The sequence below is a fragment of the Arvicanthis niloticus genome, chromosome X (assembly GCF_011762505.2).
Source record: "Arvicanthis niloticus isolate mArvNil1 chromosome X, mArvNil1.pat.X, whole genome shotgun sequence".
NCBI classification, from domain to species: Eukaryota; Metazoa; Chordata; class Mammalia; order Rodentia; family Muridae; genus Arvicanthis; species Arvicanthis niloticus.
In genome coordinates, this window is record NC_047679.1 from 6,648,540 (window position 1) to 6,675,846 (window position 27,307).

Below are 27,307 nucleotides of genomic sequence, written 5' to 3' on the forward strand. Positions count from 1 at the left end.
ATGTCAGGAGCCTCCTAGCCCGTAGAGGGTAGCAGCAGGGGCACAGAATAGAACTCTGGCGATGGCTTTAAAGTCTGAGGGTCTCAAGGTTTTCTGGCTCTCTGACCTGTACTGGAATGCTGATAATAACTTCTAAAAAGTGCTAAAAAACTTCTTCTGAGGGTAAGACTGCAGGCCTAAGTGATTAACACCTGTAGCCTAACAGCAGAGAACCGGTTAGGCAAACAGCCTTTGTACTATCTCAGCAGGAGCTGCTGGGCCCTAACTTATGTGTGCTAGCCTGAGGTCCCAGGAAGAAAAGACACTTAGAGATGTGGTTATAACATTTATTACTAAGTTGTTAAAAGTTTCCTATGAAAGCTATCTAAGGGGAAAAGTGGAAAGGTCCTAAGTGGGGAAAAAGGAAAAGGGACAAACTATTCTATCTTCTATTCTAACTCTCTATTCTAACTCTATTCTATATCTAACTCTCTATTCTATATCTAACTATTCTAACTAACTCTATTCTATATCTAACTATTCTAACTAACTCTCATCTCTTTGTCCTCAGTACTTGTACATCTTACAGAGTACATGGTCACATGTTAACAAAGTTCATCACAAGTTCACACCAAAATTCAAATCATAAATTGAAATAGAAGTTTACAACAGAGAATGTTTATATGCATATCCTTTAGGAGTAATTATCTGGCTAAACATCTATCACCTATCTAGCTCCACATGTTCACTGAAGGTTTAAAACTATAACTAAGAAATTAGTGAAGTTTTGTATAGATAATCCCAGGCAATATTTTCTCTTCTGTCCTAGCACCTATAATAAATTGTTAGTTCCCTATTAGTGACCTTTGGTTAATTGTTTTACAACCTCTTGGAATGTGCTCTGAGCAGGAGAAAGTCTGGTTACTATCTAGGGGCAATTAACTGATGACACTTGGGGAGACTGGCAGAGTTCTCATTGCAGTTTTGACTATCAGAAAGGGACCTAATAGCAGCCCCACTATAAAAGAGCTTAATAATCATTGATATAATTTTAGGAATTCTTATAGGATCATCATTAAGACTTAAGAAGTCATATATTTGTCTATATAGTATCACTACAAGACAGTACATCTTCATGGATCTGCAGAGATCTGCTCCAAAGGGCTGTGCTATTGCTTAGTGGTTGTTACATATGTTTAATAATGATAATAATAGGAAAAGCATATTAATAGCAGGAATCTTTCCTAAAATAAGTCCCCCACAGCCTTGCTGGATGAGGGCTCACTTTGTCGCAGATTATATAATAATACAAGGCAAGCATTTCAGGATGATCATCTGCTAATTATTAGCTTGTCCCATTATGGCTCCTGACACTTCTGCCCCTCTCATCTGAAACAGTTGAAATTATAACAGATATTAAATTACACATGAGAAAGGTTGAACATCAAGCAATAAAGGACAAAGATCTATGAGAGTATGCAAAGACAGTAACTCTTATAATTGTCTCACCCTACTGCCTTTAGAAAGTTTACAAGCCAGTGCATGAGGATGGGGTTGTGAAGCAAAGCAGGCAGAGTCCCTGAATTGAGGGACCAGAGCTGAGAATCTGGGGAGACGACGAAGTGTCTTTCAAAAATGGGCCAAATATAAACATCTGTAGATACACCAAAGCTAAAAATGACTATAACGTTTTCCCTTATCTCATAAATCTCTTTCAAAGATACTTTGCATTGGGATGTATAGCATATATAAAATGGATTACATGGGTAACGTAAAGGTCAAATAGGAAGAAATGGCTCTGTACTATTAGAAATTTCTCTAAATAAAGTAGTATAGTATCACTCAAAGGCAAATTGACAGGTTATATATGCTATAATAAAGCCAAGTACAGTCACTAAAGCAGCAACTTGCAGCTAATTGGAGTTGGGAGATACCGAAGATATGGCTCAGTGGGTAAGAGGGTTTGCTGAGTTGGGATCACCAGCACCCATATTAAAAATCAGATGTGCTTGTAACTGAAGCACTGGAGATGAAGGTCACTAGGACTTGTTGGCTGTCAGCTGAGCCAAAAAATTCTATAAGCTCTAGGTTCTGTAAAAGAAAAAACAAACAAACACACAAAAAACCCTACTGCAGGATTGTAATGTAGAGAGCATAAGAGGAGAATACCCAATGACATCCTCTAGCCTACACATACACACATGCATAAAACATACCCATACATACATGCACATATGTGTACATGCCACACATACACACACAAAGCAGAGGTTAGGTATTCAGTTGCATCTTACCTGCAAGAAATGTACTTCATACAAAAAGAAAAATAGTTTCTAAATAAGGGTAGAAAAGCTATATCTCTATAACATTATTCAGATGAAGGCTGAAGTGACTATACTGATATCAAAGTTTATCCTTAGACAAAAGTGAAGGTAAGTTGGAAATTAATAACAAATAGAAGCCAGGCATAGTTGTGCACACCTGTATTCCCAATGCTCAAGAGACAGAGCCAGGAAGACTGTGAATTTGAAGCTGTCCCAGACTATACAACAAGACTGCCTCAAAAATAAAAAGTGTAAAGAAAATTTCAAAAAAAGAAAAAAATCTTATAATTTGAAGTAACCCATAGATAAAAGAAGAAATCAGAAGGTAAGTAGTGTTTTGCAGTTAATGACAATTAACTACACTCCATCAAATTTTGTGTGATGCCACTGGAATAGTACTTAATAAGAAGAAATATATAACACTAAATATAAATTTTAATATTAAAATATATTATATTTTTAAAAACAGAAAGGTCTCAAATCAATGACCTTGCTCAAATCCCCACCTAAAAAACCTCAACACAAAATAGAACATATTAAAGCCAAAATAAGTAGAAGATAAAATGAGAATCAATAGAAATAAATGAGAATGGTGAGATATGTGTGTGTGTATACATGTGTGTGTGTGTGTGTGGTGTGTGTGTGTGTGTGTGTGTAAAGTGTTTGCTTAGCATCTGTGAGGCCCTAAACTCAATTCTCAGTACTGAAAAAAAAAAGTAGAATTCAGTAGACTAGAAAATAGAAACAGAACAGCACAAGTCAAACAGAAGATCAGACTGATCGTGAAAATGACTATATGACCATTGCATTAATACTTGCTGAAAAGATGTCAACAAGTGTTCATCCCAGACAGGCCACAGACAATTCTACATAGACTTCTCCCAAAACAATGAAAAGAAATGAGTTTTCCCCAACTCTTTCTATGAAGCCAGTGCTACCCTATAAAACCAGGCAATAATATTGCAAGAAGAGTACAGAATGGAGTCCCTCATGAATATAGATGCAAAACTTCTAAACATAATTTTAGCAAAGCAAATAAACAAAATATAAAAACACTAATATATGTTCATTTTAACAATGTATATACTAAAATATTAACACAGAAAAATATATATACTAAAATATTAACACAGAAAAAAATATTCTAGTGTCTATAGGAAGATGATACACAAATACATGAAATGTCTCAGATCTTTAAAAAAAAAAAAAAACAATGTTACAGGAATGTGGGGATTAAGACAGGAATGCTGCTTTATTTGTAGCTACCAAACTGTGACATAGAAGGGAGCCTGAGTATCTTGGTATATCTAAACAATGTAATAATAAAGACAAAGAATAAGCTATAGATAATAGAACAACATGATAGAATTTCAAAATAATTATGAAAAGTGAAAGGAAGCAACCCAAAGGAATGTGGTTTCATTTATAAATAATAGAAGCTTCTCTATAGTCAGAAAGGGCCCATCTGTGGCTGTTTTGGAGAGTGCAGAGCAATGAGGGTAGATTGCCAACAAACAAGAGGAAACTTTTTGGGTCTAAGAGACACAGTCGCCATCTGATTATAGTGACAAATTCACACATGCATACATATGTTAAACTTGCCAAATTTTACAGTTTGAAATATTTTATGTGTGTTATAAAATAAAACTTATTTTGTGGAATAAATATAAGGGATACACAAGTATAAAGTATATACCCTTGGTAGGAGTAAAAACTTTTTTAAAAAGAATTAGCAATATAAAAATCAAAGTAATGTGATAATCATAATTAAAATATTAATAGGTACTACATAAAATGTATTCTTGCTGTTTAGCAATCAAAACACCAACAAGTAGCATTTCTGTCATGGAACAATTTTGTGTGTAAAGTGATATGATAGTCTTCTTTTTCTATATATTCTCTAATGATTTTATCTCTTATAATTAAAATTACCCACAGTAAAATCACAAATATAAAATAGTGCTTTCACTTAATTGTATCCTTACCAACTTCCTTTTCTTTTACAGGGAATCACTTTGAAAATGAATGAGCTAAATCATTGTATTGTCGCAAGAATCATGCACGGGGGTATGATTCACAGACAAGGTGAGTTCTGCCTGGGATTCTTCCTTTACCTTCCTTCGTTCTTCCTAGACCTCTGATGGAAGTAGAGTTTTTTATGATTCACATAAAAGAGCTGTTTGTCTTTTGAGTTTCAGTTATTGTAGACCTTGTTCTTAAACTCCATCCCCATCACCAGAAATGAGATTAAAACCTCCAAGTACTCTTTTATCTGTATCCCACCAATTTTGATATGCAATCATTTGTTATAATTCATTTGTCATTGTCTTACATTTCTGTTATACTTTTATTGTCCCATGAATTATTTAGAAGTATTTTTATTTACCATTTTTAAAGAGATTTTTTTTAGGCATCTTTCTGTAATTATTTCTAACTTAGTCACATGTGGTCAGAGAGTGTGGTCTGTATGACAGCATTACTCACAGGATTGTTAAGACCTTCCCTCATGGCAAAGCACTTGAATCATTTTTATGAGTATATATTTATGAAGAACCTTTCTTTTTTTAATTGCTGCATACAGAGTTCACAACTGGCTTGGTGTTGTTAATGATTTTGTTCAAATCTTTTATGTGTTGATTAATTTTTTGATATGCTTGACCCACAAATACTTCATAAAATATCCTTTTACCATAGTAGAGTATTTCAGTCTCTATTTATAAATCTCTCTTTGGACTTAAATATGTGAATATATGAATTGGGTACATGGGCTTCAAACTCACTAAGCAGCCAAGGCTGACCTTAAACTTGTAATCCTCCTGCCTCCACCTCCTGAGTGCTAGGATTAAGGACATGCTCTATTGTGACTAGTTTTGATCACTATTTTTTGATAGAGTAGTTCATTAATATTCAATGTGATGATTCTACTATTTTGCTTTTCTTCATTTTTTGGAGATTTTTGTTTTGTTATCTCCTAGCTTCTAATTTCAGCACCCTATTTCTGTGATATTAGTGCTTACCTAGAAATTTTAAAGTTTCCATATATCAAAGTTAAACAATATCTTTTGTGTATGTACACACACACACATGCCGCAGTGTGTAAGTAGAGGTCAGGGAACAATTTGTGGGAATCAATTCTCTTTCCACCATGTGGGTTCCAGGGATTGAACATAGATTATCAGACTTGGTAGCAAAAGCCTTTAACCTCTGGCCCAGATTTCTTTTTATTTATCTTATTCTTCCTGGATCTGTATAGTAATGCTTTCATCAGTTTAAGAAAATGTTCATCCGTTCAAACATTGCTTCTTCTTCATTCTCTTTATTCTTTCTGAATTTCAGTTAGATGTACATTAAATACTCCTATATCCCATGGCTTTTTTTATATATATATTCCTTTCTTTTGTTTCCTGGTTTCCTTATGTCTTTATTTCTGTGACCTTAAGTGATCTTTTGTTATATCTTCAAGTTCATTGAAACCCTCCTCAGCCGCATCTGAATTCTTACTCATTGTGTCCATTTATTAGCTTCTATCATCATTTATGTTTTTGTTTAGAAGTAGTGGTCATTTGTTTTATTTTCAGTTCTGTCTGCTCATACCTGATAATCTCTTATTGGGTGGTCAACAATTTCTATGGCCACCCATCAAAACTGTGCTTTCTGCAAGTAAATGTATCTATTTAGATGGTTTTACTACACAAAGGTGGAGTAATTCTACAGCTAAATGTGGTCTTGTCTCTGAATCACTGGCTTTTAGACCTGTAATTTTTGTATTATATTGCTACCTTTCATTGTTCATTATTCTAAAAGCATTTACTCCATTCATGTTTATAATCGTGTATGATTTTCTTAGGTACACTTCATGTTGGTGATGAAATTCGAGAAATCAACGGCATCAGTGTCGCTAACCAAACAGTGGAACAGCTACAAAAAATGCTTGTAAGCCAATGGAAGTTTTCCCTTCTCTAAGATTAATTTTTAGTTCATTAACCTAGATTTTGATTTTTTTCTATTACACTTATTTATTTTGTGTTTTGGTGTGGCTGTGGATGTACACATACATGGGGTTCAGAGGACAATTTGAAAGAGTTGGTTCTCTGCTTTCTCCATGTGGGTCCCAGGGATCGAACTCAGGTCATCAAGCTTGGCATCAAATGCCTTCATATGTTAAGCCATCCTTTTTTTAACTATTATATTTTTGATTAAAATATAATTACATTTCCCTCCTTCCCCTTTCTTCTTCTAACCCCTTCTATATGCCATTCCCTCAATCCCTCTCATTCATGGACTCTTTTTCTTTGTATTGTTGCACACATGTTTAGATATTTACACATATAAATACAACATGCTGAGTCCGTTAAGTATCACTTGTATGTATGTGCTTTCAGAGCTGACCACTTAGAATTGGATGACCAAGTGGGAGGCTCATCCCTGGGAACAACTACTTCTCCCTCTGAACCTTCCTTAGTTGCCTGTAGTTCTTTGTCTAGGGGTAGGGCCCCATGAGATGTCCCCTTCCACAGTAGCATGTCTACTGGTCTTCTCGTTGTATAGGTCCTGTTGCTGAGCCATCTTGACAGGTCTATTAACTTACTTTGTAAAAACACACATAATATACAGGATGGAAAGATGGCTCAGTGGGTAAAAGCAGTTGTCAGAGTACCTGAGTGTGGATGCCACACCCATGTAAAAAGCAGAGTATGGTCTCACCTGCCTATATCTCCAGCATTGTGTCTGGTAGAGACATGAGGGTAGCTGGGGCTTGCTAGCCACCAGCCTAGCTCAAGGTTTAGTGAGAGATCCTGTATCAGAGAAATAAGGTAGAGAATAATGGAGCAGAATACCCAACATTCTCTTCTCGCCTCCACAAGCATATACACACAGGGGTTGGCTTACATATACCCATGTTCATACAGCAACTGAGGTATTCCCACTCATACCTAACACACTAAATAAATAGATGTAAGGGAAACACACCTAACAGTTCTTCAGTCATGGTCAGAATCCTTCTTGTCCCATCGTTTATGTGAAGCTGAACTTGTGCACTATTCATCAAAAACTGACAACTAGGAAAATGTGCTAACTGCAGTGACATTTGAAACCATTTTGCCTGCCTTTGGCAGTGTGAATCTGCACACTGTTATCCTTCCTCAGTTTCTTACCAACCAGAGATTTACAGAAAAACCTCCCCAGTGCATTCTCCTGTGAACTAGTGTCTCACTGACCTCAAAAGTCTCCTGACATTAGGACTATCAGGAACCTCTTTCCTGCTTAGCTGAGTCATGGGCTGCTGCAGTGTATCTCTCTACAGCACAAAAAGGGGAAGGTAACTATAGGCGAGGCCATTATTGGCTATACTTGAAAAAAAAATCTGTACTGAAATTAGGCCTTCAATAAAAAGCATTGACATTTGTTGACAGACCCCATCTATGCTGGGTTGTAGCAAACAGAGGGAAGCATTTGTTTTATGCCTCAAGTCCTTCCTGCTACAGCGCAGCAGCTTCTTGTGTAATGAATACCTATTAGACATGAAGTAAGCATCCCAGGCTTGCCGTAATAAAAAAGAATGCCAGAATTAATAAAGTATAAAAGCAATTTTATGGTGATAGCACCTGAGAGTAGCATATTAAATAGGATTTTTCTGTAAGTACTTAGTCTGTTCTTCAGTTCGGTGTATAGTCATTTTTGTAAGGCATGTCATTTCCACTCTTTTGTATTCATGTGTACAAAAAGATAACCATCAGAGATCTTGGAGACCATTCATTGCTAGATACAAGGTAGTCAGCCTTGACTTCGAGGGACCTTTCCCAGAAACCTCTACCAGTAACCTGAGTGGTTGCTGCTTTATAATTAGGGGGTTTTAAGGGCTGTGTGCTATCAGGTGGTATGTACTGATTGCACTCACATGTTTTGAGTGGTTTCTTCTATGTTTTTGTGTGCAATGTGTGTTTGCATAAGAACTCTCCTCTTTTCTTCCCCCAGAGGGAAATGCGAGGGAGTATTACCTTCAAGATTGTGCCAAGCTACCGCACTCAGTCTTCGTCCTGTGAGGTAATAAGTCTAACAAGCCTTTCCTCCAAACCCGTGTCTCCTCTGAGTTCTTAACTAACTGTCTGCTGATGGCTGAATGTTTTTGCTTTCTGGGAAATTGTTTCTGCCTGTGCTGTTAGATCACTGCACACCAATTTTACAACAAAGATAACGGAACAGAGGAGGTCCCACCCACCTCCTCGACCCTACTTCCATGCACGTATCTTCAGCCTTTGTGCAGCAAAATCGAAGCCAAATATAGAAAAGCTACAGAAACATAAAACTTGATGAGGAAAAGAAAGAAAGAAAGAAAGAAAGAAAGAAAGAAAGAAAGAAAGAAAGAAAGAAAGAAAGACAGACCCTGAGGCAAAAAATCCAGCAGTGTTCCCAGGAAGTCCATTCACTTCCCTTGTTAAGACATCCCACAGGTAGTTCTTTCCAAGAGTCTGAGAAGTGATCAATTTCTTTTGAGATATCACTGTTCAAATGAGTGACAGATCTCACGATGAGACCCTAATGAATTCACCAAAAGGATGCAGCCTCCTGTGACCTTTGTAAAAGTCTGCATATCTGAAGTGGGAAATGACCCATAAACAAGTACCTTTTGTAGAATAATGCATACCCCCCTCAATGTTTCTGAAAACAGATTATCCTCTGGCAATTAGAACTCTTTCAACTTATGGGGTATTTTTCAGTTTTATTTTGCTCATTATAGTCAAAAATCTATTCTTTCTGTATTGAGAGACATAAATTATCATAATAGAATCATTCTTTGGTTGTAGCACATTCAGCTCAAATGTTATTTATTGAGCCTTATTTTTAAAAATTCTCTGTGGCTCTTCCAAGTATGTTAGTATGAAGTGTAAGAGCTGGGAATGTTACATAGCGAATGCTTGCTTGGCATGTGTGAGTCCCTGGGTTCAGTTTTTATCACTGTACATCAATAGATATGAAGCCTACAGTTTTCTAAAGCTAATTTTTAAGGGCTGGTAGCTAACTTACTGGATATATGCTTAAGAAATTTGAAAGCAAGAGTGCACTTTCAAGTCTTTAGTGGTGCTACAAACTTCACAATAAAACAAGTAGAAGGTTCAAGTAGATTTTTAATTGTCAGTTAAATTGTCGTATTTTGTTGGGTCTTGAGCTCCTCTTGGTGACTTCCTATGGAATGTCGATTAATATACTTCAAAAATATGCAGCAGTGCTCCAGCTTCAAGCTTCAGAGCATTAAATTTTGTTACTTAGAGTATAAACCTGGCAGGGAAAGAGAAAATGGCAGGCATGCATATATTTTTGTATAAATAATTCTAAATATTCTAGAACCATAGGTTCCTCAACATTTCTCATGTGTTGGCAACATTCAGTAAATAGACTGGGTTGGGGGTGGAGTTAACCAGAAGATATTGTTAGTTATTAATACAAGTTTTTCCTTTTTGTCAAGTTTTTGAACTAGTTTGAGGGAGGCACCAGTATTATACATACTGATTCTATACCTTTAGATATTTGAAACAAATGATTTCCTTCTCTTACTTTGTTCACCCCCAACATAGAAACACAACTCTTTTTTAACCCACCTAAGTTTGGACTCTTCTTAGCTAGGACAAGGCTTCTCTAAAGAAGACTCTCATCCACTTCCCCCAGAACCTATCCCTACTGATTTGAATCCTGAAGATGACAACTAGAGATCAATCCACTGCATAATGTTTGAGAATGTTTCTCTAAAGGATCTCATTCTATTTCAGCCTAACCAATTCCAGAAGTATTCTTTCAGTATCCTAGAGAGAAACATATCTTTTGAACAGAAGTTGATACAGAACTCTACAAATGAAATGTCTTAAAGGACTTATTTTTTTTTTTCTGATAGTTGACTTGGACACTAAGGAACAGAACCAGGAAAGGATTCAGACTGGGTTGTACAGCAAAAGGTGTGGCCTCCTGGGAAGTTTGGCCACAAATCGAACATTACTCAGTCTACTAAAATGTTACAAAGAAAGAGATTTACTTTCTGGTGCAGCTTTCTCTTTTTACCCCATTAGTAATATTTATTCTAGAAAGGTAATTCTTGATAGTGGGGTACCTAAGAACAGTAAACTACTTCTCAAACCCATTCTTTAACCTATTCTTTAATACAAAACTAGGAAGTTGAGATCTTCAGTACAATAGCATTATAATATTTATCATTGTGAGCCCTTTGATAAGGTTTTAATATCACTGTACTGAGGGCCCAATTTAAAAAGCAAAGATTGTAGAATTTTGGATACAGGAGAAGAATAATCATTAATCAATGACAGCACAGCCCTCACTTATAATATGGGAATCTTCAAATTGCAAAAAAAAAAAAAGTATTTTCATACCTCTGTGAAATCATGTAAGTCAGTCAGCATGGCACCTCTTATAGCATTAACCTCAGAGGAAGTAGTTGTCAGCCGGTGGTTGGGACTGTTCATTTGAATATCTGTGTCTGTGCTAGTGCTCTGTGTTAATGAACCTTGTGTCTTATTGCAGAGAGATTCCCCCTCCACTTCCAGACAGTCCCCTGCTAATGGTCATAGCAGCACTAACAATTCTGTTTCGGTAAGAACTCTAGCTCCACACAGCCAAGTGTGACAATTTTGTTGGTGCTCACCTGCCATGAGTGTTTAGTTACATGTGTTCAGTGGAAAGACTGTCTTCTGCAGACATACATGGCGACTGCAGCAGCCTTGCAGTTGACTCCTGGAAAACCTTCCTCAACATTTCCTTCTCCTTAAAAATCAGTCACATTACATTGAAGAAATGTAATTCAAGAGTGCTATAGTTGTTCTAAAAATACCTCTCAGCCACCCTACCAATACATATGGCTGCTCAAAGGATATAAATAGAAATGTGTTTAAATTTCTTTAAGAATTTTTTAATTTAAAAATGATAAATGTAAGGGATTTTGCAGAATAAACATTTGGGTGTTCTCGGGCTTCATAGTTTTCCATTCTGAGGGATATCAGCAACATCTTTTAGTTTCCGCTATCTAAGTTTACGAATTGGTGTGCCCTCTTGTTATTGTGGTACGTGCACATATTTTTGTGAATTATAAGCCTTGCCTGGATATGAAAAGCAAAAGGAACTGGCTTCAAACTGCACTTAAGCCACGCTGGTATCACATCTTTAACACAAAGTACATATTTGACTTAAACTTGGAAAGTTGCCATTTTTCAGAACTCTCCATTTTGGAATATAGAATCATTTAACCAAACAAGCATTTACGTGCACGGGTTTGCAGGTTTGGGGGATAGCCAAATCTTCTCTTACGTTGCTGACGCTGCTGCATGTCACACAGCTGTGATTCGGAGGCTTCTAAGAATGCAGCAGTGTTTGCCTTTTGTTCTGATTTTTAATTTGCCCTTTGAGAATATTATCAACTTTCTTATCCAACCAAATCATCAGTCGTTCAAAAATCATCTCAAATGGAATGATATCCCAAGTATCTAAGTAAGAGAAATTGTGTAAGAAAATTGTCTATAACTGTGTTTCCAATGTGAACCTAGGTTCTCCAAAATTCCTTTTTTACATTAACATGTAATGCTATTAAGATGGTAAAAATCCATAGAGCCATTAAAATTTTCAAAATCGAAACGGTTGCAATGATGAAGTTAAAAAGACAACCGTTCTTTTGTGCTCGGGAGTTTTGTAATAGGCTGTTTGAACCGCAGTGGCTTTTGTGTTGAAGATGCTGAGTTGTTTCTTAAGAACACATTTTCTCTCTGCCTCAACTTACCTGCTTTCTTCAGCTTGCTGCTAAATGGCCTGGGTTTGATTTTTTTCCTAATAACTCAACATTTCTAAGAAATGTAATAATGTATATGATCTCTTTACAACTTAAATCTAGTTCATTTTTAACCATATTGTAACAGAAACACACAAATTACTTTGTACTCTTGACAAGTAAATGAAAATTTTTCTCCTGGGTTGGCTTTATTCTACAGGACTTGCCATCAACTACCCAACCAAAAGGACGACAGGTGAATAGATACCCTCTATAGAAACTCTCTAAACCAAGCTAATAGCCGATCCTTTATTAACCCTTTCCATCCCATAATGTCTGCATTTTGGACCATAACATTTGAGCATTGAAAGCTTGTACCATTTCATTTTAACACATACATGACTAATTCTCTATAAAGATTTTTTCCCTCACATCTCTGTAGCTGTGATGGTTATTGTAAACCTGATTTTTTTTTTTTTTTTTAAGCTGGCAGTAAAGAGGTTTTGGTCTTAGAGAATCTTACCTGCCTCTGATGCATACAAAATTCATAGAATTCTAAGTATAACTAAAAGTCATGCCCTAATGAACAATTTAAGGCACTTTTCTGAAATTGAAAGCTAAATTAAAATTAAATTTCTATTTGTCTGTTTGTCTAAAAGTTTTATGCAATGAAACATGGCATCAGTACCTTAGTCTTTACCCTGATATGCTTGTGCTGGTTTCAAAATGCTAAGTGCTGTTCAGCATCACCTTTCAACCAGCCAGCACTTTTAAATTGTGCATTGTAGGTACAAATGCAGAGATTTATTCATCTTAAGGGCTGGGTTGCTAAAATGAAATATCACACAATAGTTCCAAAGCCTTCAGGTTGGTTTTACAGTCACTTAATATCAATAGATAGATTCATGGGAATGTTTTTCTTGAAATGTAATGCTAAAAAAATACTAAATCTGATTTTAAGTTAAGAATTGTATAAATTAATAATTAGTAGAATATCCCCACAGTTTAGTCTGAATATTCTATAACTGGGCAACCTTGGATATATAGTGCCTTATTTTAAAGCACTTAGAATTCCAGTCATTCATAAAACACTGCTGTGTTATAACCCCTGTCTGCTAATGTGTCTCCTCAATTCACACACCATAAAGCTCGGAGCCTTGAACCATGCATGCTTTAATGCTCTGTGCTGATTTCAAGTGTTTCATTGTCAAAGCAAGGATTTAGAGTCATCTTTATTCTCCCAGAAGAGTAAAGCACAAAGACAAAGACAAAATATCTTTAAAGAAATAAAGCTGTATTTTGAACTTTTAAATATTGTTTGGGTTACGTATAGCTTTATCTGCAGTGTATAGACAACACTGCCAGTCATCATGCAAGCATGGCATCCAGTGTCATGAAAACAAGATCCCAACCCAGAGTTCTTGCTACTTTATGATGAAAACCTACCCTGAGTACTAGTCTCTATGCCTTAAAGGCTGCCTCATGGTCATGACAATGTATCCATACCATCACCATGACCATAGCAAGTTTTAAAATTGGTGAGCTTAATTATACTATTACTAAAAGCAGAATTTATTCAACAAGTATTTTAAGTGTTCCTTCCAAATAGAAACAGCGAAAATGAAGCTCTATGGCACCCTGTTTCTAGTGGTAGATGTTTCTTGTGTCCTACCTCCATACATCGTTTCAGCTTTCACCATCTGATGTCCTGTTGTGTTGTCACTGCTGATGTGTGGTTATTAGAGTAGCGTTCACTGTTTGTCTTCACATCACCATGGCCTCCGGTCTTACAAACTCCTGTTTTATAGATCTATGTAAGAGCACAATTTGAATATGATCCAGCCAAGGATGACCTCATCCCCTGCAAAGAAGCTGGCATCCGATTCCGAGTTGGTGACATCATCCAGATTATTAGTAAGGATGACCACAACTGGTGGCAGGGTAAACTGGAAAACTCCAAAAATGGAACTGCAGGTCTCATTCCTTCTCCTGAACTTCAGGAATGGTATGTTTTTGTTATTTTATGCTGAAACTCTTCTAGTTCTCAATTTCATATTTTATATTATAAAACCTGCTTGGTAAATCCTTTTCTTTCATAACTATATAAATTTCAGTTGTCTAAGATCAAATCCAAAAATCAATGGTCCAGGACTTCTCAGTCTTCAGCTTATGGTCAGATAGTGGTTCCAGTTAGATACACACTTTCTGTATAAGGAAAAGATGGGGGAGACGAGCTGAGTGGCTAGCTTCAGATCATTTGGACAGAGAGAGCCCTTAACTGCTACAAACCATTCTAATCTTTTTAGAATAGCCTTTTCTTCCAGATGTATCCCTCTGTATCCTTTCATGACCATCCTACCTCAACATCAGGAAAACAAATCTAGGCTCCATCCATAGAACAAGAGACAGAGACAGAAAGATAACCTATTCTGTTAGAAGGCTTGAACTGTGAAGCGGGGTAAAATCAGACAGGCATTTTAGAGCCTATTTAACTGAGAGAAGACAGGATGTGTATCATCTATTAAATGTCCATGATCTACCCTCTTAAATATTAGCCCAATATCTACCAGAAATCTACTACAAAAAAGGGTTACTTAATACCTGGGTTTTGTTTTGTATAACAAAACTTAGCCTGCCAAAACCTGGAATTCTGCCACTCCCTAACCTATACCCCACAAAAATACTTGAACTTAGTTAAAAATAACCAAAAATATTGAGTCTGTAAATATTTTCTCTTTTTCACCAGTCCTTCTCACTATTAAAGAGTTTTCTTTGGTTAATCTCTTTAGCTTGATTGCCCCTTTCAGCTATCTCATGTTCCCCAAAACTATTCTTACATTTAGAGTGTTAAAGTAGATGAGGGCTTCAGATGCCATGCTACAAATGGGGAAACGGGGCCCAAACAGAAGCAACAGCCTGCCATCTGGCACTGTCTTTCAGTCTGATCTTGTGCAGACGGTTTAACATAAGCAGGAGGGAAGCAGTTTCTAAGTCTTTATGATGTCACTGCTGCTGCTGCTGTAAATGATACATTTCACAAAATGTCTTCTAGAGAGCAGTCACATTGTGAACATTTATTCAGAATAATCATGTGTGGGCTGGAGATGTAGTAGCTCAGGTGATGACACGCTGGATGTGACTCCCAGCACCGAGGAAAGCAGGTGTGGTGGTGCAGGCCTACAGTCTAGCACTTGGGAGGTTTAGACAGGATGCTCAGAAGCTCAGGGTCATCTTTAGTTACACAGAGAGTTTGAAGCCATCCTCAGATACGGGGCCTGTATTGAAAAAAAAAATGTTAAAGGAAGAAAAACAAAATTACATACATTCCAGGTTTCTTTCTAGTTAGAGCAGTGATATAAATCATGTGCTTTTTAGTCCTCTACAGAAATCAGAAGAAGGTGCAATGGAAAAAGAAGGTTTGCTTCTTGTCTCTGCTGAGGTCTAGACTGTTCAGATCAATCTTTCTGCTGCAAAGAAAAACTGCTGCAGAAAATAAAGGGGTGTTTTGTTTTGCTTTGTTTTTTTAATGAGCTTGAAAGCACTGAATAACGCAAAGGGTACTGGGGAACTGAACAACCAGGTCCTCTATGAGAACCTTTCATCAAAGCCTTCAACAAAATCTTCGAATACCAAGTATCCCACCTTGCCAAGAAGGCATTCACTATTAGGCTGGAAAACCGAGAGTAAGACCACGGGCTTAAGGAAAATGGACAATCTGTCAGGAACCCTTCCTCACATTAGGAGGACTACGAAAGTTGGTATACCAGAGATAAGAGAAACAGAGGCTGGAGCATGGTAGCATATACCTGTAATCCCAGTACTCAAGAAACTGAGGTAGGAGGATTGTGAGTCCAGTCTGGCCTATATAGTAAATTCAGGACTACCCTGGACTGCATGAGACCCTGTCTCAGAGGGGGGGGGATTCTAGATTATTTCTTGTTTACGGGAAAATAGGATATACTAAAGACATAGCAGCACAAGTTAAGAAACAATTCAGTCAGCTGGGTATTGTAGAACCCATCTGAATCCCCATACATTGTGCACTAAAGCAAGAAATTTTCTAGAAATTCGAGGATAACCTAATCAACATAGTAAGATCCAGGCTGGCATGAGCTACAGAGACCCTCTCTCACAAAGAAAAATAAGTTCAACTCTCCTGAAACTACAAGATAAAGAACTGGTTTCTAATTTACTGAGACAAGGGTAGGGATATAGCTCAGTAGTAGAATGCTTGCCTAGAATGTGAAAAGCCTTTGGGGAAGTTTTGAACTGTGAATCCCAAAGGAGGATCAATTTAAAGCCAACCTCATTTTCATAGTGACTTCGAGGCCAGCCTGGGCTATATATGAAACCTTGTTTTTAAGAAAAAAGAAAAAAAATGTCAGACACATTTACAATCCCAGCACTCAGAGGTAGTGGCAAGAGCATCAGGAGATCTATGTCATCCTTGGCTACATGAAGATTCTCAAGCCACTCTGAGGTACATGAGAACCTGGCACAAACAAAACAAAAGAAAATTCAATAAGGCTTTAAAGAAGACAAACAGAGAAGCATTGCATTAATTGACTATAAGACTCAATATTGTAAAGATGTCTATCCCTCCTGTATTAATTGTACCAATGCGATCTCAATCAAAATTCCTTAAGTTTTGAAACTGACAAATTTTAAAGTTCACATGAAGAGGTTGGAGAGTTGACTCAAAATAATTAAGAGGACTAGCTATACAGTCATGAATCTGAGTTCATATCTCAGCACCCACTAACCCCATCCCTCTAACCCCAGTGCCTAGGAAAGTGAAGACAGCAAGATTACTACAGCCTCCTGATTTCCAGCTTATCCAACAAAATATGAGCAATGGGTTCAGGGAGAGACCCTGTCTCAAAGAAATAGGTGGAGAACTGACAAGGGTACCCAACACTCAATACATACATACATACATACATACATACATACATACATAGTTATCTTTAAAGATTTTCTGGAAATGCACAAATTCAGGGATAGCCAGGATGTTCTTGAACAAAGAACAAGGTCTTACTCAGCCAAGAAGCAAAACTCACAAAGGTATATAGTAGTTCAGAGATGCTCAGCTAGAACAACTAAAGAGGCAGAATCAAAGCACTTTCATACCTAAATAGCTACTTTCTATGTAGCAAATAGCATTGCACAGCAGTGAGGGACGGTCTTATTTTTATATAGCCTGCTAGGACAATTGAGTACCTATAAAATACAAACTAAGTGGTAGCAGGCAAGGGTCCTTAACAAAAGAGGCTGAACTCCTACTTCACATGATAAGAACAAAAAATTCTTACACAATAAAATGAAAGACAAAACTATAAACTTTAAGAATTTCTGTGCAATTTAGTTTGTTGGAAATATTGCTTGGGTTGATATGTGAAAACTTCCAGAAACATGGGCAATACTAAGCACATAAACAGGCTAATGCATAACAATTCTGGGATGCAAAACAGGCCTGCCTAGCCTCACGCTCCCTCTATCATCACCCTGAATGTCACAACCACATGTTGAGAGTTCTACCCTTATTATCAGCTAATGTGGGCTCAAGGAACACAGCAGTTTTAACCTAAGCCTAGTCTTAAACCATTTCCAAGAAGTTGTCATGAAAGCCAAAGAACCCTCTTTATGTCCATGATCTCAAGAACTGAGAAGGAACAGTTATCCCATTGTGTGTAGCCTTCAAATGACTTTTTCTCTTTTCTCGACAAAATTATGCGTTAACTTTGTTGGATTTTCTCCCTTCTTCCTTTCTTCTGTCTTCCTTTTCTTTGTGTACTAGGCGAGTAGCTTGCATTGCCATGGAGAAGACTAAACAAGAGCAGCAGGCCAGCTGTACTTGGTTTGGCAAGAAAAAGAAGCAGTACAAAGATAAATATTTGGCAAAGCACAATGCAGGTAGGAAAAGCATGTCTGTTTCTGAGGCTGGGTCAAGCATCTCCAAGACCTAACTAGGTATGCTGAGTCCATGGGATTCTCTCTGGCAGAGAGATGTGACCTTAAGAGGATAACCCTCCCTCCTAGCTCCTCTTGGCCCTTGGATTCGGACCCATGACAAGTATTAGAGACAAAGATACACAGAAGGACTGTGCTACAGAGGGTTCTGTGGCTGATTTGAAAGGGCATGGGTAACATGTATACTAACTTGAGTTAGTTTCTGTGACTATTCACCGTCCCCATTGTACATACTTTCAAGCTCTCACAAACACAAGGTGATTAGCCCGGTCTTCCCGCCCCTCTGTCTGTATTGAAGCTGGGGTTTAATTGAATCATGGGATTTGCTGTTGTGTTAAAAACTGAAATGCACACCAAGTAAAGTGTGATGGGTTATTGCACTTGAATTCCCAGAAGACTCACAGCATGTCATTTAAGCTGAAAGAAAATACGTGATGGTATACTTAAGTTCAATGACTTCTCTGTAACCCCTTCAATAAGGAACTTTTCCTGAGAAATTAAAAGTTGGCATTAGCCTAGTTCCCAAGATTTCAGAAATAACTCCAAACTATCAAGCACGTGGCCTCAAAAAGTCAAGTGACTGCAGCCATCCATATGCAATTTAGTGTATCTCTGAGAAATCCAGAAAGCAGCTTTCTCTGCAGCGTTCTAGCATGCTAATGCATTCTAGAAAAAGTTTTTTAGGACTCCTGAATTCTTCTTTCTTAACCAGAAATTAAATGTAAGCGTTTCTGAACTGCTGTATAAGCCAGAATGAATGAGACTTTCCACATGGATTAAGTTGGAATGGCTCAATTCAATGAAGGCTCTTTCCCTTCCCTCCATGTACATTCTGCACACTCTTACTCCCAATTAAAAGTATACTTTGTTATGTACTGTGGTGCACTAGCCACACAATGGCTTTTGTGTTTGTTTCATAAAGGAAAGAAATATGTAAAGCCAATATCTAAATAGACTCTAGCAGCCGCTCTGTTCAAGTGGCACTGTTTGAAAAACTGTGTAGTATCAGCGGAAGGTAGCTTAGCCTGAGATACCGGTACTTGTTGCCAAGTCGGCTTACTTGCCTTCTCTTCTGTCTGCCTTCACCCATGCAACACAATGTAACCAACACACAGGAGATGAGTTAAATCTAAATCACATTAGTTAAATCCAAAACACTGAATCATCTGGGGATGTATCTATCAGTAGTAAAGTGCTTGCCTAACATATGCAAGGCCCTAGGTTCCATCTCCAGCATCCAAGTGAGAGAGGAAATTTTCTAATTCAACTTGTCAGTTGTATAATGTTAAATGGTACATAAATACTGGTGACACTCAAATTAATTTAACCCTACAAAGGCAGAGAACTAGCCGGGTAAATCTGCTAATATACCATTAGCTTTATACTCTACTAATTGGAAGGTGTATGGCCATCAGTATTCAATTTGTCAATATCCTTTAACTCGGCTCTGAGGATAACTAAGTGAATTGCTCAGAAAACGACCTCTCCAACTGTTAACAAAGGCTTAATCAAATCATTTGTTGAAGAATTTTGCCAGAGAATCAACATCCAATCTGAAGCTAGTTGTTCTCATTTCCCGTGGTTCATGTTTTCTGTTCTTGGAACACTGGGGCATCATTGTGGTTCTTCCATCATACCCATTTGGATTCCCAGTGGTCAGCGCAAACTATTCCTGCAACTGTGGCTGTCAGCCTAATAGGCAACCTGAGGCAAGATCATTAGCTCAACCAAGGAAGTGTATGACTTGGTCACTTAGCTCTCTGAGGCCTTCAAACCAAGCAATCAGGTTAGCCGGTCAAGGCAGTCCTTTCTAATGCTAAACCTTAGTGGATCTAAGGTTCTTTCATTACTCAGCCTGGCAAAAAGGTACCCTCGTGGTAGATCTGAGTAAATCTTGCAGTACCCTATGTCTCGGGCTGTAGCTCTCTGAGAAACGCTCCCTGTCCACGTTGGAAAGTATTTATCCTTGATTTTAGACAATGGGATACAATTATTTTCTTCTTCATCCTTTGGCCTGAGATCCCCATATCTCAAAACATGTGCCAAAGTTTTCAAAAACTCCAACTGAGGAAAAATAATATCTTAGTTGCATAGGGGACAGGGACACCACTCTTTTTGTTGCCCTTAGTGTTTTCCTAACCATTAACCTCTTCTTGGCATCCAAATTGTCTGTGTCATGCTTGAGGGATTGTCCTACCTGTCCATGTTTATCTGGCTGCCTTCAAAGGAGTCTGAATACCTTGGAAGAGAGGTCCTTGCATAGTCACTTACCTTTCTTTCTGCTTGTCTGTGAGTCTCTAGACAGAAAATTGCTGTCAGGGTTCCTTCCCTGCAGAGTCATGAGCTCTCCTTCCTTTCTCTATCCTGGCCTGTCTGCAGTATACTTGCCCAACTAAGCTTAGCATTTCTTTCTGTCACCATCTCTTCGGCACTCCTCCACTTTATCAATGAATACATTTGTTTACCCTAAAATCCAGGAGAACCCATTGCTTATCATTGCATTACAAGAGACCAGGCTGTCAGCAGACAGTTGTCTGCTTTGGCTAGAATGAGATTACCTTATGAATGATCACATTGCCCATATAAAGAATTGCTGTCAAATAGTCAGCCTCCATCTATGCTATGACAACTTGGAAATAGTGTATTCTTTCATAGCAACAACTAGCCAGATGCTCACAGATCGAACGAGACAGCTCAAGGATTTCTTTCAGAAATTGACTAGGAAATATAGCAACTCTGTTCTTTCTGTGGTGTGCAGTAATTCAAAATAAGGCCATGGGTTTTTTTACCCATGTGTCCATTGATGACAAGCTCTAAATCTTATAATCAAAGTTGGAAATTATTTGTATCATCAAGTAAAATAAAGAGTAGAGACTTTATCAGCAGCACCAAGAATGGAAATCATAACATCCAAATCTATTTTTTTATCACCAAGAAAATTCTCACATCTAGTTAAAGCAGAATTCTGCTTAAACTGTGCAGCTTACACCCTACATAATACAGTGGCATAAATAAATTTTATTCATACACAGTATTTAAATAATTTCATGATACCACATTTGAAAATCAGGTTATGTAGCATAAAACTTTGGATTTCCAACATCCCTTGGCAAAATAATGAATGCAACATCACTAAGCCACTTCCTTCCTTTGGGACTATAGGTTGCTGGTGTCCATTTTAAATAGACATTTCACTCCCTATTACCCCTGCATACCCACATGCCCCAGCTTTTTTGCCTGGTTCCCTTCATTCAACCACTTTAGCTGTCTGGCTACCCCAGGCTAATGCCACTAGTTGAGATTCATTCTTAGGAGTTTTTGGGGGTTTGTTTGTTTGTGGTTTTATCTTTGGGAGCTTTTGTGAGATATTTGAAGCTCCTTCAGCCTTTCAAATGGCGGCAAAGATTCAGTGTTAACTGCTTACTTTTTCCCGCCAATATAGTTGCTTAAATACTTAAGCACCTGAAATGTTAAGTAGCTTACCAGGAAACGAGAGAAATATAAACAAAGTATGCCAGGCAATAGTTCTAAATTCCTGGAAATAAATTATATTATGGTATGTGTAATATTTATATGAAATATGGTTTCTACACGCTCATGAAACCTTAACCACATGCATCTGATGCAAACAATACTGTCACCTGCTGGACCTGTACTCTGGGGCCACTGAGCTTCGTAAGTCCAAGACTTCGAGAAGGCACTTTTAGTTCAAGTTACTGACTTCAACTCTTTAACAAATTACAAAGTCTATATTCATTTTTTTTAATGTGAGCCATCAAAACAGTGGCATTTAGTGTCTTGAAAATACTGCTTATGGGTATATATGAACTTAGAGGATTTCTGAAATAGTATTCATAATTATATTTAAATTATGCTTAATACTACAAGCTGTACTAAAGAAAAGTGGCATAGAACCTCACTGACATTGGCAATTTTTTAATAATAAAAGTAGGGATTAAGGTATAGCTCAGTGACAGTACTTTATTAGCTGTGCAAGGCTCTGGGTTTGAGTCCAAGCCCCATAAAATATAATAATAAGGTAATAGACACACATAATTAGAGACCACAGACGATTCTGGAATGTACAAAGTAAAAAAAGGAAAGGCCCCTATATTTATTCTCTCTAAAGATGGTTTCTTATCATTCACACATAAAATTTCCATATACATGCTAGCATATAAAATCTACGTGGCTTTCATATAAAGGTATGATTGAATTTGTATTAAAATGAGTTTGTTTCTTAATGTGGTTTATTTGCCTTGTGTTTAAAATATTGCATGATAAAGTTTATTTTGTGCCTATTATACTTTTGTTTTACTAATATATAAAAAGTCATATTTCAATGACCCCTGTACATTTTTCATGCTGTCTCACTCCCAATGGCCTCTGTGCATGTAAGTAACCTGTTGAATAACTATGCCTCTGTGTTTTTAATGATTTCATTTTATTAAGTCCTTTTTTTCTTTAATCAGCAAGCAATTTAAACCCTTCATAAGTTCAGTCTTTAAGTACTCTTTTCAAATATCCTGTTTTGTTTTGCTCTGTTGTGTTTTGTTCTGTTTTGTTTCACAACCCTATGACTATGTGACAATTTTGTTTAAACCAGAGTAACCTTTTCATGCTGCTCGTTCATGGCTCAAATTCTAATGTTCTACCTACCTGTTGCTTCATTTGTGGCGTATTGACTGTTAATCCCTAACTCGTGTACTTTTAGACAATGACAAAAACATAAATAAGCAAGACTCACATTAGGGCTCTGTAGAGGGAGAGAGAGGTGTCTCCCTTTCAGAAAACTTCATGTCATCATCATCTTGATGGTCTTAATAGTTTAAAACACTTGATGGTTGTAATAGTTTAAAACCCATCAGCTTGCTGATGCCCTTCTTCCCATAAGTGCACTTTTCCTTGATGGATATAGTATTCAGGACAATATGTACAGAAAGCTCTGCCGTAAGGACTCCTGCCTTTACTTCTGCAGTTCCCATCACTCTGTTCCCACTGCAGCACAGTGAGGTAGCTCTACCACAGGAAGTCTTATGTACATTTTTATTTTGTGACCATGACATCCTGCAAATGTTTCTCCAATATAAGCTATTGCTAGAGAATATGGTCTAAAGGATTTTTTTACTTAACTTTTCTAGAATCAGGCTATCAAAAGAAAAGAAATGCACAAAGACCCATTAATATGCACTAACCTTTATTTTAATATATTATCTTCCTTTATCTATATATTTTGAGAATGATACTTTTTGTTCATTTTTTGTGCTTGTGATCTATTGCATTTCATGGTATGTTTTTTGCATCATAAAGTTTTGCTACTGTGCAGCTCACGAGTGAAAAGGACTGGGCTGATTCTCAAGATTATGTGGCCATATTATTGCAGGGAGCAGAAGCTCTCTGAATGATTCAACCAGAGAATCCATTTCACTAGATTATTTTACCCATTTCAAATCCTGGGAAAACTCAGATTTTAAGAAGAAACTTCACTGTGTCCTTGGGATGGGAGGCAGGGATACAGGAAACACAGATGTAGGATCTTAGCTTTCTCAGGGGAATTTTCAAACGTGTGTGAGAAGGAGACCACATTGAACTTCAACAGCAATGATAATTCATTATGATAACCTCCCCATATTGCTTGAAATTGTTCTGATTATAGTGTTGTTAAGAGGCAGGTTTCAGAAACATATTTTTAAAGTATTTCTTTCTCAAATGTCTCTAAGCTCAGGCTGTCCATGATAAATTCCATCCTGTTCATCCTAATTTACCACATAGCTTCCTCTCTAATTAATGGCTGACATAGTTTCTGGGCCAGGAATGCATGCTTCCCTACTTAAAATCCCAAGACCTCAGTTACTGTAGGGTTTGTGAATATTCAATTGAAAGCTTGTAAAAATCCTTCCAGAACTTGGCTCTGACAGATTCTAACATGCCGCCTTCATCAGTTCATAAGAAGTAACAAAGAGCAGTCCCATGAACTACAAACTGAATGACCATGCATTTCTCACCCATCTCTGAAAGCGCTCCGGCTGGCCCTCCTCGCTTGCCTTCAGTTGCATCCATGCTCCACTTGTGTTGGTTGCTGCCTATAGACTCTTTCTTTTTAGTATTGCCAGTTTCTTAGAATTGTGAAAATATGAACAGCATGTGGTTCTGAGTGAATCCAAATGATTTGTTGGAATACTGCATGAAAAAAAAAAATGATATGGTATCCTCTAGAATTGGACTTTCCTGCATGAACTCATCGTATCATTGGTTGTTCCTGATTCTTCAGTCATTTTCATGGGCTTAAAAATGAAACTTTGTCCCATAATGGCACTATGAATTAAATCACATGTAGGCTACATGTCATAAGTGGGATTCGTGGTGTTACTGTAGCTTAATTTTTCCAATAAATTGTAATTCACCTACATGAGCTCTCCATTCCATGAACTTACCTTTCTTCTAAATCTTTACATTTTAGTGTTTGATCAATTAGATCTTGTCACATATGAAGAAGTAGTCAAACTGCCAGCATTCAAAAGGAAAACATTAGTCTTATTAGGTAAGTTTAGCTGTATACTTATTCTTACCTCCAAACGATTTTACAAATGTTATTACTAGTTGTTAATTTTCCTATTGTTTACAAAATCACATAGGTGCACATGGTGTTGGGAGAAGACACATAAAAAACACCCTCATCACAAAGCACCCGGACCGGTTTGCGTACCCTATTCCACGTAAGCAATAGATCAGTCTCTTTGAATTTTTTTTCTCCTATCACATTCTTATCACTGTAATGTGTATATTTTTTCTAATTACCAAAATAGTAACTGTTTACTCTAGGAAATTTGTAAAATCCAAAACAAAAGCAATGGAGAAAATAAGGAAATTCCAACTTTATTTTTCCAAATTCTAAGTACTCCATGGGGGTACAGCATTAGTCTGTTACATTTTTTTGTAACCTAATTTTTCCAGTTATATGTCATAAACAATATCTAGAATGATTCTTTAAAAAATAAGCTTTAACGGTTTTCCAATTTCTCTAATGCAACCATGTTTCCTCTACTTATTATCTATATTATTGACTTCTTATCACTCTTAAAGCCAAGTCCATGGACTATCTGTTGTTTGGTATAAGGAATTCAGACCTATAATATTTTTCAGTCCCCCTTAGTAGTCTATTTCATATTGTCAACCTCCGGCCTTCTTTCAGTTTCCTCAACTGTAAAACAGAATAACCCATGGTTGTAAAAAAGGGTTCAGGACTATATGTATATGGAATAGGTGGTGGCTAAGTCATAGCTATCTGACCTATCATTTTATTATTTACATCATTATTCATATTATTCAATATCTCAATTCCCAAAACTATCCAGAAGTTAGGTCTCTATTCAGGTTTAGCAGAGCAAAAGAAGAATGATTCTAGAGCTACAGATGTAACCAGGTAGCACACACCTGTAATCCAGCACTCAAGAGGTGGAGACAAGAGAACCCCTGCAAGTTTGAGGCCAGCCAGGGCTACATTTCTAACCCATGCCTCCAAAAATAACAAACCAAAAAAGAACAACAGGAGAAAATGTCAAGACTTGTTTCTTCCTGCTGGGTGCTCATAAGCAAGGTCCTTGTACACCTCGGAAAGCCAGGGGGCTTCAGAAAGTTCACAAATTAGCATGCAAAAATCTTATTAAGTATTGCAGTTGGTGCTCCTGAAATTTTATATTCATACATTTTGAAATGTTCTTTCAGTTTCCATGTCTGTATCACGAATACAATGAGTTTGGGTAATGTTTAGTTTCATCTTGATCACATAGAAGTTAAACTTCCTGGTTATTAAATGCCTAGTTAACTAGCTCAGTTTGAAAACTTACTTTTGATGACATCTGGCATGTCTTATTTGACCCCAGATGCATACACACTGTGCATTACCTGAGATAACTGAAGATTAGGTATGGTAACTAAAGCTTTTTGTGTAACTGGAGAAAGCATTCTTTCTAAGTTGCATATATTCATCAAAGAGTAGCAGAAATTTTGTCTTTACTCAAGGAATGAAGCAGTACAGAAGAAAGGTGGTTGAAAGATGAGAGAACAAAATCAGGGAGGAAAAAGGAGGAGGGGAGACAAAGGAAAGTGTGTGTGTGTGTGTGTGTGTGTGTGTGTGCACACGCGCACGCGTGTCTCTCTCTCTCTCTCTGTGTGTGTGTGTGTGTGTGTGTGTGTGTCCAGTTATGTTCAACTTTTACCAATGTGACAAAAATCTAAAAACAAAAAATTAAAAGGCACAAAGTGATTTTGGCTCACAGTTCAGAGATTTCAGTCCATGGGTAGTCTGCTCACTTCCCTGCTATGAGCCTGTGGTGAGACAGAATACCATGATGGCAAAAGCTTATAGCAGAACAAAGATACTTACCTCATGACAACCAGGAAAAAGAGAAGCCAGGATAGGAATGTGATGCCCAAAGGTATTCCCTCATTGATGAACAACTTCTTCCAACTAGATCCTACTTCCAAATACTGCTGTCCTCCAGTAATGCCACCCAATTATGAATCCATGAGCAGATTAACCCACTGATTATTAGGTCAAAGCTCTCTTGATCTAGTTGCTGTTCAATGATTGAATGCGTCAACTGGGAACCACAGTCTTTAACACATGAGCGTTTAGGGGGAATATTTTGTTTCTAAGCCATAACACCAATTTCCGCACTTTGTTTAACAAAATACTTGCTAAAATATGTTCTGCATATTGGCATTTACTTTAGTGTACACTGACTTGGGAGGTGACAAACCCTTCTTTTGGAGTCTTTGAAAGCCATATAACCCCTGCCAGAAATACTCATCTCTGCCACTGAAGAATAAAAGTAGCCATAGACAAACTATCAGCAAATATGCATGGTTATGTTTCAATAAAACTATAAGGCAGAGGAGAAATGGCACAGCAATTAAGAGCACTTGCTGCTCTAGTGGAGGACTCAGGTGTGGTTCCCAGCACCCACATGTCAGTTCACAGTAGTCTATAACTCCAGTCCCAAGGGATTTAATGCCCTCATCTTGCCTATAGACACTAGGCACACACATGGGCACAGGCATACATGTAGACAAAATACTCCTGCACATAAAATAAAAATAACAAAACTTTAAAGGAAAGCAGCCACAGTGGTACACACCTGTAACCCCAGCACTTGGGAGGCTGAGGCAGAAGGATTGCTATGGATTTGAGTCCAGCTGGAGCAACATACCAAGTACCAGCCTAGCCAGGGCTACAAAGCAAAATCTTGTCTCAAAAAAACAAAAACAA

At 37.4% G+C, this 27,307-nt stretch overlaps 1 protein-coding gene across 14 annotated transcripts in view; it reads left to right on the plus strand.

The window, feature by feature from the left end:
• Cask (calcium/calmodulin dependent serine protein kinase) overlaps positions 1-27,307 on the plus strand; it is a 340,810-nt gene that overhangs the window by 295,702 nt on the left and 17,801 nt on the right. For 4 of the 14 annotated variants that reach the window (XM_076918411.1, XM_076918413.1, XM_034484809.2 and 1 more), the window contains 9 exons: positions 4,310-4,388; positions 6,151-6,236; positions 8,280-8,348; positions 10,833-10,901; positions 12,287-12,322; positions 13,875-14,071; positions 17,864-17,979; positions 24,497-24,577; positions 24,672-24,752. In XM_076918411.1, coding sequence (XP_076774526.1) covers positions 4,310-4,388; positions 6,151-6,236; positions 8,280-8,348; positions 10,833-10,901; positions 12,287-12,322; positions 13,875-14,071; positions 17,864-17,979; positions 24,497-24,577; positions 24,672-24,752 — 814 coding nt within the window. The remainder of the gene's footprint in view (positions 1-4,309; positions 4,389-6,150; positions 6,237-8,279; positions 8,349-10,832; positions 10,902-12,286; positions 12,323-13,874; positions 14,072-17,863; positions 17,980-24,496; positions 24,578-24,671; positions 24,753-27,307) is intronic. The other 10 variants (XM_076918412.1, XM_034484810.2, XM_076918415.1 and 7 more) reach the window with 7 other exon arrangements.